The sequence below is a fragment of the Trachypithecus francoisi genome, unplaced genomic scaffold (assembly GCF_009764315.1).
Source record: "Trachypithecus francoisi isolate TF-2019V2 unplaced genomic scaffold, Tfra_2.0 Lachesis_group14, whole genome shotgun sequence".
Classification (NCBI taxonomy): domain Eukaryota; kingdom Metazoa; phylum Chordata; class Mammalia; order Primates; family Cercopithecidae; genus Trachypithecus; species Trachypithecus francoisi.
The window spans coordinates 58,819,098-58,835,319 of NW_022681459.1; the positions used below are offsets into that span (position 1 = coordinate 58,819,098).

Below are 16,222 nucleotides of genomic sequence, written 5' to 3' on the forward strand. Positions count from 1 at the left end.
CGGGGCGCCGAAGCGGGAGGGCAGGACAGGGCCGGTGGGCGGCGCTGGAGTCTGCGCGGGTGCAGGCGCCATGGAGGCCGAGCGGGGTCCAGAGCGCCCGCCTGCGGAGCGTAGCAGCCCGGGCCAGACGCCGGAGGAGGGCGCGGAGGCCTTGGCCGAGTTCGCGGCGCTGCACGGCCCGGCGCTGCGCGCTTCGGGGGTCCCCGAACGTTACTGGGGCCGCCTCCTGCACAAGCTGGAGCACGAGGTGCGGGGAAGGGCGGCGGGCACGTGCGGCTGCCGGGGTGGGAACGCGGCGGGAGCCCGCGGCGCGGGGCAGGAAAGGGCGCTCCCGGGCGGCGGGAGCCGCGCTGAGCCACCCCGACCGCGTTCTGGGCAGTTCTGGAGCGGCGTGGAGTTGGGGGCCGAGGAGTGACAGCAGGAGACCAGGGTACCTGCGGCCCTGATCTGCCTGGGCCTGAGGCCGGCCGAGGGCTGCGGTGGAAACTTTAGGTCCTCCACACAGCCGAGCCTCACAAAGCCCTGCGAGGAGTGAAACTCATCTCTCCCACTTCGCAGATGAGAACACTGCGGCTCCGAGGGTCCCTTCAGAGGGATTCTTTCAGCCGCTGCCTCACAGGGACAACGGGAACCCCGTGAATTTGTGTAGCTGTAACTGTTGGGTTCAACGAATTCAGTGTTTTTTCATTTGATTTGAGCCTCGGGTTTCCCTCATCTTGCAGATTAAAGAAAACAGGCTGTGAGAGGTGGAGGAGAAATGTAAAGAAAAATGGAAAAGGTTGAGAAGCCTCGAGGTTCTCTCCCTTTTTGTGAGGAAGGCCCATCCTGCTCACCTGCCTCCTCCACTCCAAAGCGTTTCCCACTGTCCTGGCTGGGGATGAGCCCTGGATTTGGATTGCGTGCCCAGGGGCTGAAGCCACAGCGCTTTCCCGGGCTGGCTGGGGGGTCTTTTCTTTAGCTGAGACCTGGCGTCTCCTCCAGGTGCCACCTCCCCGACTGAGATGAGCCTAGTGGCGCAGGTGATGAAGTGGAACCCCAGAGCCAAGAACAGGGACCCGGGCCGGGAGCTAGGAGTCCATGAGCCTGGCTGCTGGCCAGACCCTACGGTTTCTGAGCCAGTTTTTCTCTGTGTAATCCTGGTTGGACTAAGAACCTTCCTGCGGGAAACGTGCAGTGAGTGGCACTTCCTTATGCTATAGTGTCACAGAGTTTCCTCTGCCCCTCACTTCTGCCATATGCTTTCCGAGGCCCACTCTGGTCCCAGGCCTGTGGTGGGTGGAAGGGACCCTGGTTTGTTCGTGAGGACAAAAGGTTTCCCATGTGCTGCGTGAAAGGAGCACAGTGGGAATGACCAGCTCCTGCCCAGCCAGCTTCCATGGCAGCACGCCCTCCCTCAGGCAGTCACTCGCCCATCTGAGTCCTGTTCTCCATCCGGGAAGGGGATGGTGAGACACTACCTGGCTCCCACAGTATTGGAGGGATGGGAGGTGGCATGAGAAATATGCCCAGCACACAGGGTGGTCGCCGCTGCATCTCATCCCCTGCCCAGGCTGCCCTACCTGCTGTTCCCCTACTAAGGGGCAGCAAGTGTTTTTCCGTGACCCTCCCCAGCCATTAAGGGCAGAGCTGAGTCACTGCTTTACCAGACACAAACCTGCAGCTCTTCCGAGGGAAGCCTGCTACTGCTGCTGGCCCAGGTGTGGGGAAGGCCGCCAGAAGCAGCAGCACCACCTGCCAGTGCCCTGGGCCCTTCCACCCCTGGCCATCAGCCCTCCTGTCTCACCTTAGGCTGGCTGCCCTGGAAAGGATGGGGAAGACATTTTTTTTTTCTTTTTTTTTTGAGACTGGAGTCTGCTCTGCCACCCAGGCTGGAGTGCAGTGGAGTGATCTCGGCTCACTGCAAGCTCCGCCTCCCAGGTTCAAAAGATTCTCGTGCCTCAGCCTTACCTAAGTAGCTGGGATTACAAGCGTGCACCACCACACCTAGCTAGTTTTTGTATTTTTAATAGAGATGGGGTTTCACCATGTTGGTCAGGCTGGTCTCGAACTCCTGACCTCATGATCTGCCCTCCTCGGCCTCCCAAAGTGTTGGGATTACAGGTGTGAGCCACCGCGCCCGGCCAAAGAGGTGTTTTTAAAATATCTACTCTTCTGTCTGCACAAGCTTCCCAGTTGCAAAACCACCCCCCTTATCTCTTGGGGAGCTCTTCCAGTCCTGCCATGAAGGGGTTGTGGTTACCCCCATTTCACAGCTGGGTTGAAGCCAAGGCAGGCTTGAGGCAGACTCTCTCCCTCAGCCTCAGACTGTCCCCTGGGGATTTAGGGTACTGGGGCGGAAGCCTGAGGTCTGAATTCCAGCCCTCTGAGCCTCCCCCCAGTCCTAAACTGGAGAAGGCAATAGCCTCCCCGGACCCACCTTGAGGACTAAAGGAGAACTGGACGCCCCTTGTCTCAGATGCCTTGTCTCTCACGTGACCCCTGGTTTGCTCCACCCTGGGCTATCTGCCTCCAGGCTTTCGCTCTTATTCTTCCCTCTGCCTGGAGTTCCTTTCCATCCTCACCCTGTAGCCTCATGTTTAAATCTTCCCTCTGGTTATGGTTCCTCATCCTTAAGTCTTCTCAGGCCCTCCAGGCCCCAGAGCAATTTACCTGATACTCTCAGGTGGCCTAGAACTTACTCAGCGATGAGCTCCCTGAGCGAGACCATGAGTGATTCATCCTCATGCCACCAAAGGGCAAGTCCTGCCCGGTGCACAAAAGCTGCCTGCACCTGAGTAGTTAACTAGTTTCCAACTGCCGTTTTTAATTGAGTAGTGGGAAATAGGTTATCAGGAGGAACTGGCCTTTGTTGAGCCTCTGCTGTGTGCCAGGACTTGATGCACGCTGTTTGATTTCATTCCGTCAGTGTCCTGAAAGGTGGATGACACCCACTCTCACAGGTGAAGAAACAGTCTCAGAAGCGTTAACAATGGCACCCCGTGCTTATAGAGCATTTGCTGTGGCCGGGCCCCACTCTGAGCTCTGGGTATGAATCATCTGATCCTGCCAGTAGTCCTCAGAGGGAGATTCTGTTATTCCCATTGTGTGGATGAGGAAACACCCACGGGATAGTTAAGTAACTTGTTCAAGGTCACTTCTCTAGGAAGTGGTGAAACCAAGATTTGAACCCACACAGCCTGGCTGCAGAATCTGCCCGGAAGCCCCCTTTGCCGGCTTGTGGCAGACAGTGCGTGAGTGTGGCTGGGCCAGGGACCCCTCTGCTCCACGCACACTGGAAGAGGTCACTTGCCTGCTTGACTAGCCACGTGAGGCAGGACCAAGGCCCTTATCTTCCCGTCCCACCTTGATCTGGGGCCTCGCTTCCGGTTGGCCTGGAGTGGGTGGGGCTGGGCTGGAGGAGGCTTCTCTGTGAGTTGACTCAGCTGTCCTAGTGTTGAAGGGTTCTTCTGTGAGGGGCACGTTGGGGTGTGCCCCCAGCCACCAAGATCCTGACTCTTCCATTGACTTCTCTGCCTTTGGGGCCTCTCTTTCCCTGTAATGTGAAGAGGGTGGACTGCAGATACCTCCAGCCAGTCCTTGAGGTCCCATCTCCATGCACAGCATCCGGTGGGACAAGGGGCTCTGGATGACAGCTCAGGCAATGGTGGGGTACGTTAGATCCCCATTCTGACCCTGAAATCTCCAGGAGCTTCAATCTGCCCACCCATAAGACTGTGTGTAGTTGCATTAAACAGGTTCCACTCCTCTGAAGGAGACAAGTTTGTCCTTGAGGCCTGGGTGTGGCACCTTGGGTGGCTTTCTGGAGCCAGTGGTGAAGGCATTAGGGGTAGGGTCTCCTGCCCGTGCCCCTGCTGACCTGAGCTCTGGCCCCCAGGTTTTCGACGCTGGGGAGGTGTTTGGGATCATGCAAGTGGAGGAAGTGGAAGAGGAGGAGGACGAGGCAGCCCGGGAGGTGCGGAAAAAGCAGCCCAACCCGGGGAGCGAGCTGTGCTACAAGGTTATCGTGACCAGGGAGAGCGGGCTCCAGGCAGCCAACCCCAACAGGTAGGAGCCTGGCCAGAGACACCACTACGACCTTCACCTGGTGAAAGGTGGGAGATGCAGTAATGCAGATTCTCCTGGACATCTTCCTCAGGACAGCTTTGTGGCAAGCACATGTGGCCAGTGGTGTGTCCATCCGGGCTTCAGAGTGGTGTCCATGGCAACACAGCATTCCTATGGTGACCGGATGGACTGTGGCCTGACAGCCTCTCCCAGCAATCTCATTGTCACAGTGGTCCTGCTGCAGGGGATTAGGAGTTCGTTTTGCCCAAGGTCACCCTCCAGGTTAAGGGTGCAGGTCAGCCTTACTCCTCCACGGTCACAGCCCCTTTCTGGTCCTGCTGAATTGGAATCTGGGCTGGGCCCTGGAACACCTGAGGACCTGAGACCCAGAGCAGGCCTGGCCTTGCCAAGGGCCATGGAGTAGTTAGGGCAGAGCTGAGACTGTACCCCAGGCTTCCTGCCCCTAGGGATCAAGAGTGGCTATCCCTAGGACAGGCCTGCAGGCCCCTCCGCCACAGGTTTTTGTGGACCCTCGGAGAAACTTGCCGGGCGCCTGTGTCCATGCACAGCTCTTTGGGCAGGCGTCTGTTCTCTTCTGCAGAGCTTCTCCCGCCGCCTCCTCCAGCTGGGAGTGGGCAGTAGCAAGTCACCCCAGAAATATGGAGAGCCCAGCACCCCCACCCATGTGTGCTCGAGCTCACCCTCCCCTTCAGGTTCAGTGAAGTCAGTTCTGTGCCGCTCAGGCCCAGGAACAGGTGAATTCAATGCATTCACCTGTTGCATTGAACAACACGTTGTCTGCAAGCCCTTGGAGCTCCCAGCTAACATTCTGTCTCGGGCCTACAACCACAGAACCCGCTGCCAGCCATGCTATGGGTGGTGGGAGGCTGAGAATCCAGAGTCTCAGATTTGGAGCCTGAGTGTTCATTTCAGCCTCACCTACTTCTGGGCCTTTCTGCTTCAAGGTCTTCATCCCCCCGAGTCTCCCCGATTGCCAGGCCCCAACAGGCTCTCCATTCTCATCCCCATACCTCTCTTTGTACAGCACCCCTTCTTGCACGTGCCAAGGGTCACCCCGAAGGCCTGGCTCTGCCCTGCATCCTGTGGTCACCCACTCTAGCACAAGTGCCAAGAGTAAACCCACTTATTTTAGGACGGGCCAACAAAACTCATGTAAGCACAAGAAGATAAATACTCCTGAACTTGCCCCCCAGCCTAAGAACTGGAACATTGGTTGTCCCTTTCATTTTAAAAAGGGAACAGAGATGGAGGCAAGCTGGGGGCTGCTTTGCCCATTAGGCACCTGTTTGGTGCCTCCTAATCCGGCAAGGCTCTGGGAGGATTATGGTCAGCCCTGTGTCCTACAGGGTAGGGACGGCTCGTCCTGTGCCACAGCCCCGACATGCTTCTGTAGGAGCTCAGCTGCAGGGATCCTGTGTGCGGGGACTGGAAGCCTCTCCCACAAAAAAGCCTTGGTGCTTCCAGAAGACCTGGCTGCGTGGGCGAGGCCTGTGTGGTAGCCCCCGTGCTGTCTGCCTACGCTGGCCTCCGGCGTGTAGGGCCTTTGCTTTTGTTGAGCAGCTGTGGTGTGCCCGGCCTGCAGGCAGCAAGATGGGAAGCATGGGCCAGCCCTGCAGTGGCCCGAGGTCCAGGTTCATGCTAGTGACTGCTGGTGTGTTTATTGCAAGTGCTTGGTGGACAGTAGGGTATACCATATATATGGTCTCATCTGCTGCTTGTGACAGCCTGGTGACAGGCGGTAGAGACCCCTGCTTCCCTGTTTGAGAAGCTTGAAGAGGAGGAGGCGCTTGCTCAGGATCACACAGGGAGTGAACAGCAGCGCCAGCACCTGACCCAGGCCCACTGGAGTCCAAACTGGGCATAACTATGGCACCCAGTAGACCAAATCTCAGGAAGCTTGAGTCCTGGTCCCAACACAGCCCTGGGCCTCTTCCTCCCCTCACTTCCCTTTGCCCCATGCCTGGCCGGCAGCCTCACACTGTGGCCTGTGCCCGCAGCATCTTCCTCATCGACCACGCCTGGACTTGCCGTGTGGAGCATGCACGCCAGCAGCTGCAGCAGGTGCCCGGGCTGCTGCACCGCATGGCCAACCTGATGGGCATTGAGTTCCACGGTGAGCTGCCCAGTGCGGAGGCTGTGGCCCTGGTACTGGAGGAGATGTGGAAGTTCAACCAGACCTACCAGCTGGCCCATGGGGTGAGTGGGTAGCTGGGCCCCGGGGACGGGGAGGACAGGCATGGGCACAGACCTCTGCTGCCCTGTGCCATCAGGCTGGGTGAGGGGCTGTCCAGAGCAAATAGCTCACTTTCTCCTGTGGCTTCCTAAGGAGCGTGCTATCCTGGGGACTTGGGCCCAGCTGACCCCTGAGCTCACAGGACGCAGCCCTCTCAGACTCCTAAACTCAGAGGGCCCAGATGACTCAGCTGCCTCTTTCCTGGCCCCTCTGATTCTGTCACTCTCTTAAAGGCCCTCAGCCATTCCTCACCCACCCCTGTTGGCCTCTCCGCGGACTCACCCCATGCTCCAGCCCCTCACCACTCTTAGTTTAGGAAAAGACAGCTGCTTGTTTCTCATGATTTTAGCTTAGATATCACCTCCTCCAGGGAGCCTTCCTTGGGCTCAAAGACTACTCCCCCCACCCCCCAATTACCCACAAACCCAGATACAACCCTACGGGTGCTGGGCTGTGTGCCTTGTTACCAAACACCCTTTTACCACGAGTTGTCACACTGCGTTACCCAGGCCTGTGTCCTGGTCTGCAAAGGCAGGGCTGCTGTTCTGGAGCCCCTAGCTTAGCTAAAGGGCCTGGGGTATATGTGAGGGGGCCTCCAAGATCAGAGAGGTGGCTGTGGGCTGATGGGTGCTCGATGTCCGGGTTCCGGAAGGGAGTTCCAGGAGGTGGACGGGTGAGCGAGGAGGGCCATATGTGCTCTGTCTGCAGACAGCCGAGGAGAAGATGCCGGTGTGGTATATCATGGACGAGTTCGGTTCGCGGATCCAGCACGCGGACGTGCCCAGTTTTGCCACGGCACCCTTCTTCTACATGCCCCAGCAGGTGGCCTACACGCTGCTGTGGCCCCTGAGGGACCTGGACACTGGCGGTAAGTCCAGCACCTGCCCATCCTGGAAGAGGGGCCTCAGCCCAGTGTCCTGTCACCCTCTCTGATGGGCACACGTGTCTTGGCACAGAGGAGGTGACCCGAGACTTTGCCTACGGAGAGACAGACCCCCTGATCCGGAAGTGCATGCTGCTGCCCTGGGCCCCCACCGACATGCTGGACCTCAGCTCCTGCACGCCTGAGCCACCCGCCGAGCACTACCAGGTGCGGCCCTCCTCCACCCCCGGGCCTGTCTGCTTGGTAGCTTCCAGAATGTTCTCTGTACAGACACCAAATATTATCGAACCCCAGCCGGGTGCCAGGCCCTGAGCCAGTGACCGTGGGAGGCATAGCGAGTTTTAGGAGCCTCTGAGAGACGAGGGGCTCAGAGAGTGAACACAAGCTGCCTGCGGCTGTGCGACTGGGGCTTCAGATCCCAGGGTGCCTGGTGCTCCCTCAGGAAGGAGGGGGCTGTGCAGTTGGTCTTGGCCGTGAACCCCACTCAGCCCCATCCTCATCTCACTGAGGCACAGAAACACCCTGTGTTCACATGTCGCGTGCCTCCCTCACTCAGCAGGCCTGCAGGTTACCATCATGGTCACTGTTATTGATAACAAAAGTGCTTTCAGTCTCGGTCAGGGCCCCAAGGGACCCAGCTGGGCCACTCGGAAGTGCCTGACTGGAGGTAAGAGCTCATCCAGGCCCCATCCTAGGAGGCTGGCGGGTTAGGGAGCCAGAGTTGGCGAGGCCCCAGTGCCAGGGGAGGAAAAGGAGCCTATGGGAACATAGCCACCTCCAGGACCAGTCAGGGCTGGGTAGGGGGTTCCTACCCTGACCCGGCTCTCCTCCTTCCTTTCCCTCTCCTCTGTTGCTGCTTCCGTAGGCTGGAACCAGCCTACAGGGGAGCCTGTGCTTCGTACTTTGTGGCCATGTGCCACTCAGTTCCTTACAGTTTTACAGTTGTGTTTTTATCTTCATTTTACTGAGGATGAGGCCATTGAGACACAGAGAGGTTAAGTCACTTGCCAAGGGTCACACAGCGGGTGGAAGAGCTGGAGTCCAGAACCAAGGGGACCTGGCGGCTTGTGGGCTGAGGCTGCAGGCTTGCCCCACAGTGACTGAAGTCGTCCTTTTTGCACACCAGGCGCTCACTAAGTGCCTTGGAGGGTTGTGGGAAGGGTTAGATGAGTGGGCGCGTGGAGTGGTGGTGTGTTTGTGTGGGCACTCCTGACTGCAGCGGGGGCTGTAGGGGGCCTCCTTTCACTTTTGGTCTAAGTCAGTGATGATTGAACTAAACATGCCGAAAACAAGGGGGTCAGTCTTACTGGTTCAAAGGGTGCTTACAAGCCTCCCGGAGCCCCTGCACCAGGAACGTGCTTAGTACACATTTGCCTGAAAAAGTGAATGCGTTTGTGGATGCAACTGGAGGGACAAACACTTCCTGGTCTTGGGCTTGTTTGTTAATGGAACATGAACTAAAGTGCGTGTTTTCCTTGGGAAGCTCTGCACTGACCAGGAAGAGGAGATACGAGGCCAGGTGTCCTTTTTTTCCCATTTGACCCCTTCACAATCAGGTCTGTGCTCTGGGCCCAGGATTGCCTGTGTCGATTAGCTGTGGCTGGGTAACAAGTAACTCCAAAACTTAGCACCTTAAAACAGCAAACATTTATTCTCTCACACGATTTCCGTGGGCCAGGAGTTGAGGAGTGGCTCAGCAGGGTGCCTCTGGCCTCAGGTCTCCCTCGAGGTACACAGGCTGCCCGTCGGGCTGCGGACCCGCTTCTGTACGGCATATGTGCGTGCCTGCTGTGTTGGTGCTGGCTGTTGGCAGGAGGCCTGGGCTCCCTGCCTTGTGGGCCTCTCTGTAGGAGTGCTCAGGTGTCCCCAGGATGTGGCACCTGGTTTCTCCCAGAGCAAGTGATCCGAGGGAGAGAGCGAAGAGGAGGCGTCAGGCTTCATGGCCTTGTCACAGAAGCAACCCTGTCCCTTCCACCCTTTTCCTGCTTATTAGAAGCAACTCAGAGATGCATGCGGCTCTGCCTTTGGAAGAGAGCATCAAAGAGTTTGTAGGCATGTTTTAATCTTTTTTTTTTTTTTTTTTTTTTAAGATGGGGTCTTGCTTTTGTCCAGGCTAGAGTACAGTGGCATCATCCTAGCTAACTGCCACCTCTAATTCCTGGGTTCAGGCAGTCCTCCTGCCTCAGCCTCCCAAGTAGCTGGAATTCCAGGCAACGACCACCAAGCCCCACGAATTATTTAATTTTTCTGTAGAGACGGGGTCTCAATGTGTTGCCCGGGCTGTTCCGACACGCCTGGGCTCAGGCAGTCTTCCATCTCAGCTTCCCAAAGTACAGGCATTACTGGCTTGAGCCACCATGTGCAGCACATGGGCATGTTTTAAATCATCACACTGCTGAAGCTCCGGACAGCCGTCGGGGCTCCTAGGACTAAGCAGCTCTTCCCAGGAGGAGTTTAGCACCTTCTTTCCCCGTGTGATTTCGAGGTAGCATTGAGAAGATGTGCAGCAATGTTTAACCTGGTTCTTTTGGGGCCTGGAGCCCCAGAATCCAGGGGTGAGGGGGTGGTTAGAGGCTTTGGGGTGTTGGGAGGGAGGAGCAGCCATACGCCCCGTGAGGCCATAGAACCTGACGCCAGGCAGGAAGCCTTGTGTCCCCTCCCTCTCTTCCTTTTCTTTTTTTTTTTGAGATGGAGTTTCACACTCTTTCCCAGGCTGGAGTGTAGTGGCGCAATCTCGGCTCACTGCAACCTCTGCCTCCTGGGTTCCAGCGATTCTCCTGCCTCAGCCTCCTGATTTTTATATTCTTAGTAGAGTCGGGGTTTTGCCATGTTGGCCAGGCTGGTCTTGAACTCTTGACGTCATGCGATCCACCTGCCTTGGCCTCTCAAAGTGCTGGGATTATGGGAAAGAGCCACCACGCCCGGCCTTCCCCTCCCTTCCTTGACCTCATCTCTACCTCCGGTGTGTTTCCTTCTAGGCCATTCTGGAGGAAAACAAGGAGAAGCTGCCACTTGACGTCAGCCCCATAGTGCACCCCCACGACCACATCTTCAAGTGCGTAGCCCCACTGCTTGGCCTGAGACATGTCCCCAATCGCCGCCTCCCACGCTTTGTGGTTCCCACAGCCCCAGAACAGTGCTTGGTGCATGGCGCACAGCAAGTCAGCTGTGTCCTGTCTGGGCGCTGCAGTGACAAGGGCAGGGAGTGGAGTTCTTGGGATCCCAGAGAAAATGCTGCGGGAAGTGCAAGAGTGAGCAGGGTTTCCGGAGATTTTTTTTTTTTTTTTTTTTTTTTTTTTTGAAACAGAGTCTCCCTTTGTCACCAAGGCTGGAGTGCAGTGGCACAATCTCAGCTCACGGCAACCTCCACCTCCCAGGTTTCATACCTCACCCATGAGGCCAGGAGCAGTGGCTCACACCTGTGATCCCAGCACTTTGGGAGGCCCAGCCAGGCAGATCACCTGAGGTCGGGCGTTCAACACCAGCCTGGCCAGCATGGTGAAACCCTGTCTCTACTAAAAATAAAAATAAAAAAAAGTATGGCACGGTGGCGGGCGCCTGTAATCACAGCTACTCGGGAGGCTGAGGAGGAAGAATCATCTGAAGCTTCTTCCTGCAGTGAGCTGAGATCAGGCCACGGCACTCCAGCCTGGGCTACAGAGCAAGACCCCTTCTTAAAAAAAAATAAAATAAAAACATCCTTGAAAGTTAAAAATAGGAATAGGCCATGGAAATGCTGGCAGTGGGTAAAGGGTCCCCTGGGCAGAAGCGTCGGCCACACCAGTCCCCATCCCACCCCATCCTCTGGGCACCAGGGGGTCCCGTTACCAACCCTGCATGCCATGGGGCTGCTCCGCTTACCCGGATACCATGCTCATCCAGTCCTGGAACCCGACACCAGCCAGGCCTGTGCGTGCCGGCCCTCCCCAAAGCAGGGAGCCTTTGCTGGCTGGGAACATGCTGGGCACCTCAACAGCCACCCAGGCTGCCAGGAGGGGCCCCTGCCGAGAGGCTGCAGGTGTGGCTGGTGAGTTAAGGAAGGCCAGGCCGGCAGGTCCAGGCTGGGCACCTTGTGGAAACAGGCACAGGTGAGGACCCAGAGATGCAGAGCAGGTTCCGCCTTAGCCTTCACAGGAGCCCCTCCCTGAGGCTCCCAGATACTCCCCTTGGCTGCCTAAATTTGGTCCAGCCAGGAACAGGCAGCCTGCTCCACTCTGTCCCCTCCACCGAGCCTGAGGGCTTTCCTCCCTGCTGGCTTCTGCCCCAGCCGGGCAGCCCAGGGGCTCTTGCTGAGACATGAGTCTGGTGATGACGTGGCCGGGGCCTAAGGTCCCTCCACCTCCTCTGGGGCAGAGGCCTCATGGAGGCCCTTGGTGTGCCCGTGTGAGATTGGAGGCCCTGGGTTCATCCTTTTTCCATGTGAGAGGAAAGAACTAACACATAATAAACGCCCAAATTATGCCATTTAATTTTAACGACAAATGTGAGGTGGACGGTGTGGTCCAGTCCTGAAGATGAGGAACCAGGAGTCACAAGGGTACGGGTTGCCCCCCTCCCTTGGCAGATCGGAGGGAGCAGGTTCTGAACCTGGACTGTCCAACATCATGACTCGAACCCAGGACTCGCCTCTGCCACATTAACTTCAAAACAGGGAGGGGAGTCCCTGAGCTAGGGCTGGTGCTGGAGTCCCACTTGGACACTTCGGAGCCAGGGTCACCCAGCTCGGGCTCTCCCCACAGGGTCTACACGGACGTGCAGCAGGTGGCCAGCAGCCTCACCCACCCGCGCTTCACCCTCACCCAAAGCGAGGCAGACGCCGACATCCTGTTCAACTTCTCACACTTCAAGGACTACAGGTGAGGGCACCTCTGGCCACAGGAGTCCTCCCAGTCAGGGCCTCTAGGCACTGCCGGCCTCCCCTTGAGCTGGCGCACCTGCCTCCGCCCTGCAGGAAACTCAGCCAGGAGAGGCCGGGCGTGCTGCTGAACCAGTTCCCCTGCGAGAACCTGCTGACTGTCAAGGACTGCCTGGCCTCCATAGCGCGCCGGGCCGGCGGCCCCGAGGGCCCAGCCTGGCTGCCCCGAACCTTCAACCTGCGCACCGAGCTGCCCCAGTTTGTCAGCTACTTCCAGCAGCGGGAGAGGTGGTAAGTCTCAGACACGGCATTGGCACGCTCCATGGCCCTTTCCCCCAGCGCAGCCTCTGTGTCCACCTTTGTGCTCTGTGAGCACCCACTGTGGAAACCGTGGTGCGGGAGCCGAGCTCTGGGCCCCAAATGTCACAGCTGGCCTCATGGACTGCAGGACCTCTCTAGGCTTTTGCTGGGGCTGTCCTCTCCACCACAGCGCAGCTCCCTGGGAACCCCTCCTCGTTCCCCAAGCCCCTGCCTCTGACAGCTCCTCTCTGGTGCCCACTCAGCTCCCAAGGAGAAGTGGGCCACCCACCTTCTGCCGCTGTGTCCTGGGGTGGCACCATCTGGGAACACAGGCCCCAGGTGCCACCCAGACAGCCCTTCTGCTCCCCAGGGGCGAGGACAACCACTGGATCTGCAAACCCTGGAACCTGGCTCGCAGCCTGGACACCCACGTCACCAAGAGCCTGCACAGCATCATCCGGCACCGAGAGAGCACCCCAAAGGTGGGCCCTGCAGCCCAAGAGCCCCGGGGCAGAGGGAACCAAGTGTCATGGTCCTCATGGACAGGTCCAGGCTGGGCAAGGTGGCTTACACCTATAATCTCAGCACTCTGGGAAGCGGAGGAGGAACACTTGAGCCCAGGGGATTGTGGTTGCAGTGAACTGTGATCGTGCCACTGCACTCCACCCTGGGCGACAGAGCAAGACCCTGTCTTTAAAAAAAGAATTGTCCTGGGTGTGTCTCCCCTCCAAGTCCCTACCACATAGTGTGCCACGTATGGCTGCCCAGCAGGATGAGGTGACTGAGCCTGGACAAGGAGCCTCTCAGAGCCGTGGTAAAGATTCGTGGTGAGGGGACATCCAGAGGCAGTATTGCAGGGCACAGAATCCGCCTGGGCTGTATACCTTGTCAGGAGCTGGCAGGAAATGCATCACAAGGATGATTGTAATGGAGACTTCAGGCTGTGGGGTGGGGGTGGATGGAATTATGGGTGAGAATTTATATTCCATTTCAACTAAAAATGGATATAAAGACTTTGCTGCAGAGCACGGTGGCACTTTGGGAGGCCAAGGTGGGCGGATCACCTGAGGTCAGGAGTTCGAAACCAGCCAGGCCAACATGGAGAAACCCCTTTCTACTAAAAATACAGAAATTAGCTGGGGGGGGGTGGCGGGCACCTGTAATCCCAGCTACTTGGGAGGCTGAGGCAGGAGAATCACTTGAAGCTGGGAGGCAGAGGTTGCAGTGAGCTGAGATTGTGCCATTGCACTCCAGTCTGGGTGACAGAATGAAACTCTGTCTCAAAAAAAAAGGGCCGGGCACGGGCACAGTGGCTCACACCTGTAATCCCAGCACTTGGGGAGGCCAAGGCGGACAGATCACAAGGTCAGGAGATGGAGACCATCCTGGCCCACACAGTGAAACCCCATCTTTACTAAAAATACAAAAACTTAATTGGGCATGGTGGCGGGCGCCTGTAGTCCCAGCTACTCGGGAGGCTGAGGCGGGAGAATGGCCTGAACCCGGGAGGCGGGGCTTGCAGTGAGCCCAGATCACGCCACTGCACTCCAGCCTGGGCGACAGAGCGAGACTGTCTCAAAATAAAAAAAGACTTTGCGGCAACCTTGGCAGGTTTGAAAAGGCAGAAGGAGGAGTAAAGTGCAGCCCTCTCTTTGCCCCCTGCGTGGTTTTGTGTGCTCAGGAGCCCCAGAGTGCTCTGTCCTGGCCCCGCAGAGGGGAGACGAGGGCCACCAGTGAGCTCGCGCCTGTGTCCTGGCCCCGCAGAGGGGAGACGAGGGCCACCAGTGAGCTTGCGCCTGTGTCCTGGCCCAGTAGAGGGGAGACGAGGGCCACCAGTGAGCTCGCGCCTGTGTCCTCCAGGTTGTGTCCAAGTACATTGAAAGTCCTGTATTGTTCCTTCGAGAAGACGTGGGAAAGGTGAAGTTTGACGTCCGCTACGTCGTGCTGCTGCGGTCGGTGAAGCCCCTGCGGTTGTTCGTGTATGATGTGTTCTGGCTGCGGTTCTCCAACCGGTAAGTGGAGGGCTGGCTGGGTCCAGGGTCAGGGAGCTGGGGGACCGGGTGGAGGTAGCGGGTGGGCGATGGGCCCTTTTTGGAATCAGAAAGTGTAGTTGGAAGGTGCCCTCCATCACTCACCCCGCAAGCGGCCCTTGGAGCTTGCCTCCCTTCGTGGTAGTTGGCGGTGACCTGCCCTGCCCACATCAGAGTTCTGGCATTGCCCACAGTAATGGATGTGAACATTCTTTGTAAAATGGGCACCAACGTGAGAACCAGGTGCTGTTTTTATGCACCTGCAGAGACTTCACAGCTAGTATCTCACTCACCTCCACCCCAGCTCAGTGAGGCCGTGGGGCTCGCCCACCCACACAAACAAGGGAATAGGCTCCTGCCTGGGCAGCAGGTGGTCCTGCCCCAAGCGCTGAGCCCCTGGCTGGGAAGGTTGAGTGGGTGGCACCTCCCTCACAGGGACAAGGCTGGCTCAAGAACCCACGCGCGCTTGTCTTCCAGGGCCTTCGCACTCAATGACCTAGATGACTACGAGAAGCACTTCACAGTTATGAACTACGACCCGGACGTGGTGCTGAAGCAGGTAGGGCCTGAGGGAGGTGCAGAGCAGGTTCACACGGAGGCCAGGGCACACCCAGACCCCACCCCGCCCACACTGCCTCCTGGGAGGACTGGCACACGGGCCGGTCCCAGGAGCCACCTCCTGAGTTCCTGCTATGGAAGGTGATTGTTAGCATTGCCGTGATGAGCCGGGCTGGGTTCTGTGTTGTCTCAGGTAGGCCTCCGGGTGCTCACTGTGTTTGAGATGATGCGGACACAAGGGGATGTGTCCAGCAGCAGGTTGAGACAGTGTGTTCCCAGCCAGGGCTTAATCCTCACCGCCACTTCAACTTTTGGAAAAGCACACCACCGTGTGAGCGCCAGGGCAGGCAGGGCCGGGAGGCACAGAGATGCATATGCTGAGAGGCCCCACCTGGTCCAGCTGCCTGCTGGCCCGTGACCCTGCCCGGGTCTAGGACCTCCTGTCCTCCCTGGTGCACAGTGCTGAGCAGTGCCCTGTGCAGTGGGCACTCAGTGAATGGCAGCTCCACCATCTGAGCACCTGGAGCTCAGGGGCACCTGGACAAAGGCCCTTCCAAGGTGGGGGCGAGAAACCAGAGCTGGCCAGCCAGTGCACGGGGACAGGTAGGCACAGCCTCCGCAGAAGCAAGAGGCCAGCTCTGGGTACAGGAAGGAAGAAAGGAAGTCCTGGAAGGCCTCTGTGACCTGACTGGTTAATGAGTGTTTCAGATGCACAAAACACCTACCCCACCCTGCCTATCACCAGCCTTGCAGGCGCCCTGGGCTCCCCGTGCAGCCAGCCCCAGCGCTCCCCGGCTCCTGAATTGTGCGCCTGTCATTCCCAGGCATGTCTTGATTCTTTTCAGCACGAGTATGTCTCTGACCATTCAAGCTACTGTTTTGCTTACTTAGGTTTTTTGTTTTGCTTACTTAGGTTTTTTGTTTTGTTTTGTTGAGAGACAATGTCTCACTCTGTCACCCAGGCTGGAGTGCAGAGGCGTGATCTCGGCTCACTGCAATCTCAGTCTCCTGGGCTCAAGCCATCCTTCTGCCTCAGCCCCCTAAAGTAGCTGGGATTACGGGCACGCACCTCCACGCCCAGCTAATTTTTTTGTATTTTTAGTAGAGACGGGGTTTCGCCATGTTGCCCAGGCTTGTCTCAAACTCCTGGACTCAAGCAATCTACCTGCCTCGGCCCCACAAAGTGCTGGGATTACAGGCATGAGCCACCACGCCCTGCCTCCTACTTAGGTTTTTATGTAAATACCATCTTATGGAGCGGATCCTTCTGCAGCTTGCTTTGTTGGCTGAGTGGTGTG

At 57.8% G+C, this 16,222-nt stretch overlaps 1 protein-coding gene across 5 annotated transcripts in view; it reads left to right on the forward strand.

The window, feature by feature from the left end:
- TTLL12 (tubulin tyrosine ligase like 12) overlaps nucleotides 1–16,222 on the forward strand; it is a 23,813-nt gene continuing 7,591 nt past the window's right edge. For 2 of the 5 annotated variants that reach the window (XM_033233700.1, XM_033233698.1), the window contains exons 1-11: nucleotides 2–247; nucleotides 3,875–4,044; nucleotides 6,063–6,261; nucleotides 7,007–7,166; nucleotides 7,255–7,388; nucleotides 10,160–10,236; nucleotides 11,921–12,037; nucleotides 12,133–12,327; nucleotides 12,707–12,818; nucleotides 14,197–14,348; nucleotides 14,844–14,925. In XM_033233700.1, the coding sequence (XP_033089591.1) occupies nucleotides 71–247; nucleotides 3,875–4,044; nucleotides 6,063–6,261; nucleotides 7,007–7,166; nucleotides 7,255–7,388; nucleotides 10,160–10,236; nucleotides 11,921–12,037; nucleotides 12,133–12,327; nucleotides 12,707–12,818; nucleotides 14,197–14,348; nucleotides 14,844–14,925 (1,575 nt within the window). In that variant the 5' untranslated portion in view covers nucleotides 2–70. Of the gene's footprint in view, nucleotides 248–1,004; nucleotides 1,174–3,874; nucleotides 4,045–6,062; nucleotides 6,262–7,006; nucleotides 7,167–7,254; nucleotides 7,389–10,159; nucleotides 10,237–11,920; nucleotides 12,038–12,132; nucleotides 12,328–12,706; nucleotides 12,819–14,196; nucleotides 14,349–14,843; nucleotides 14,926–16,222 lie in introns of those variants that run through there. The other 3 variants (XM_033233697.1, XM_033233696.1, XM_033233699.1) reach the window with 3 other exon arrangements.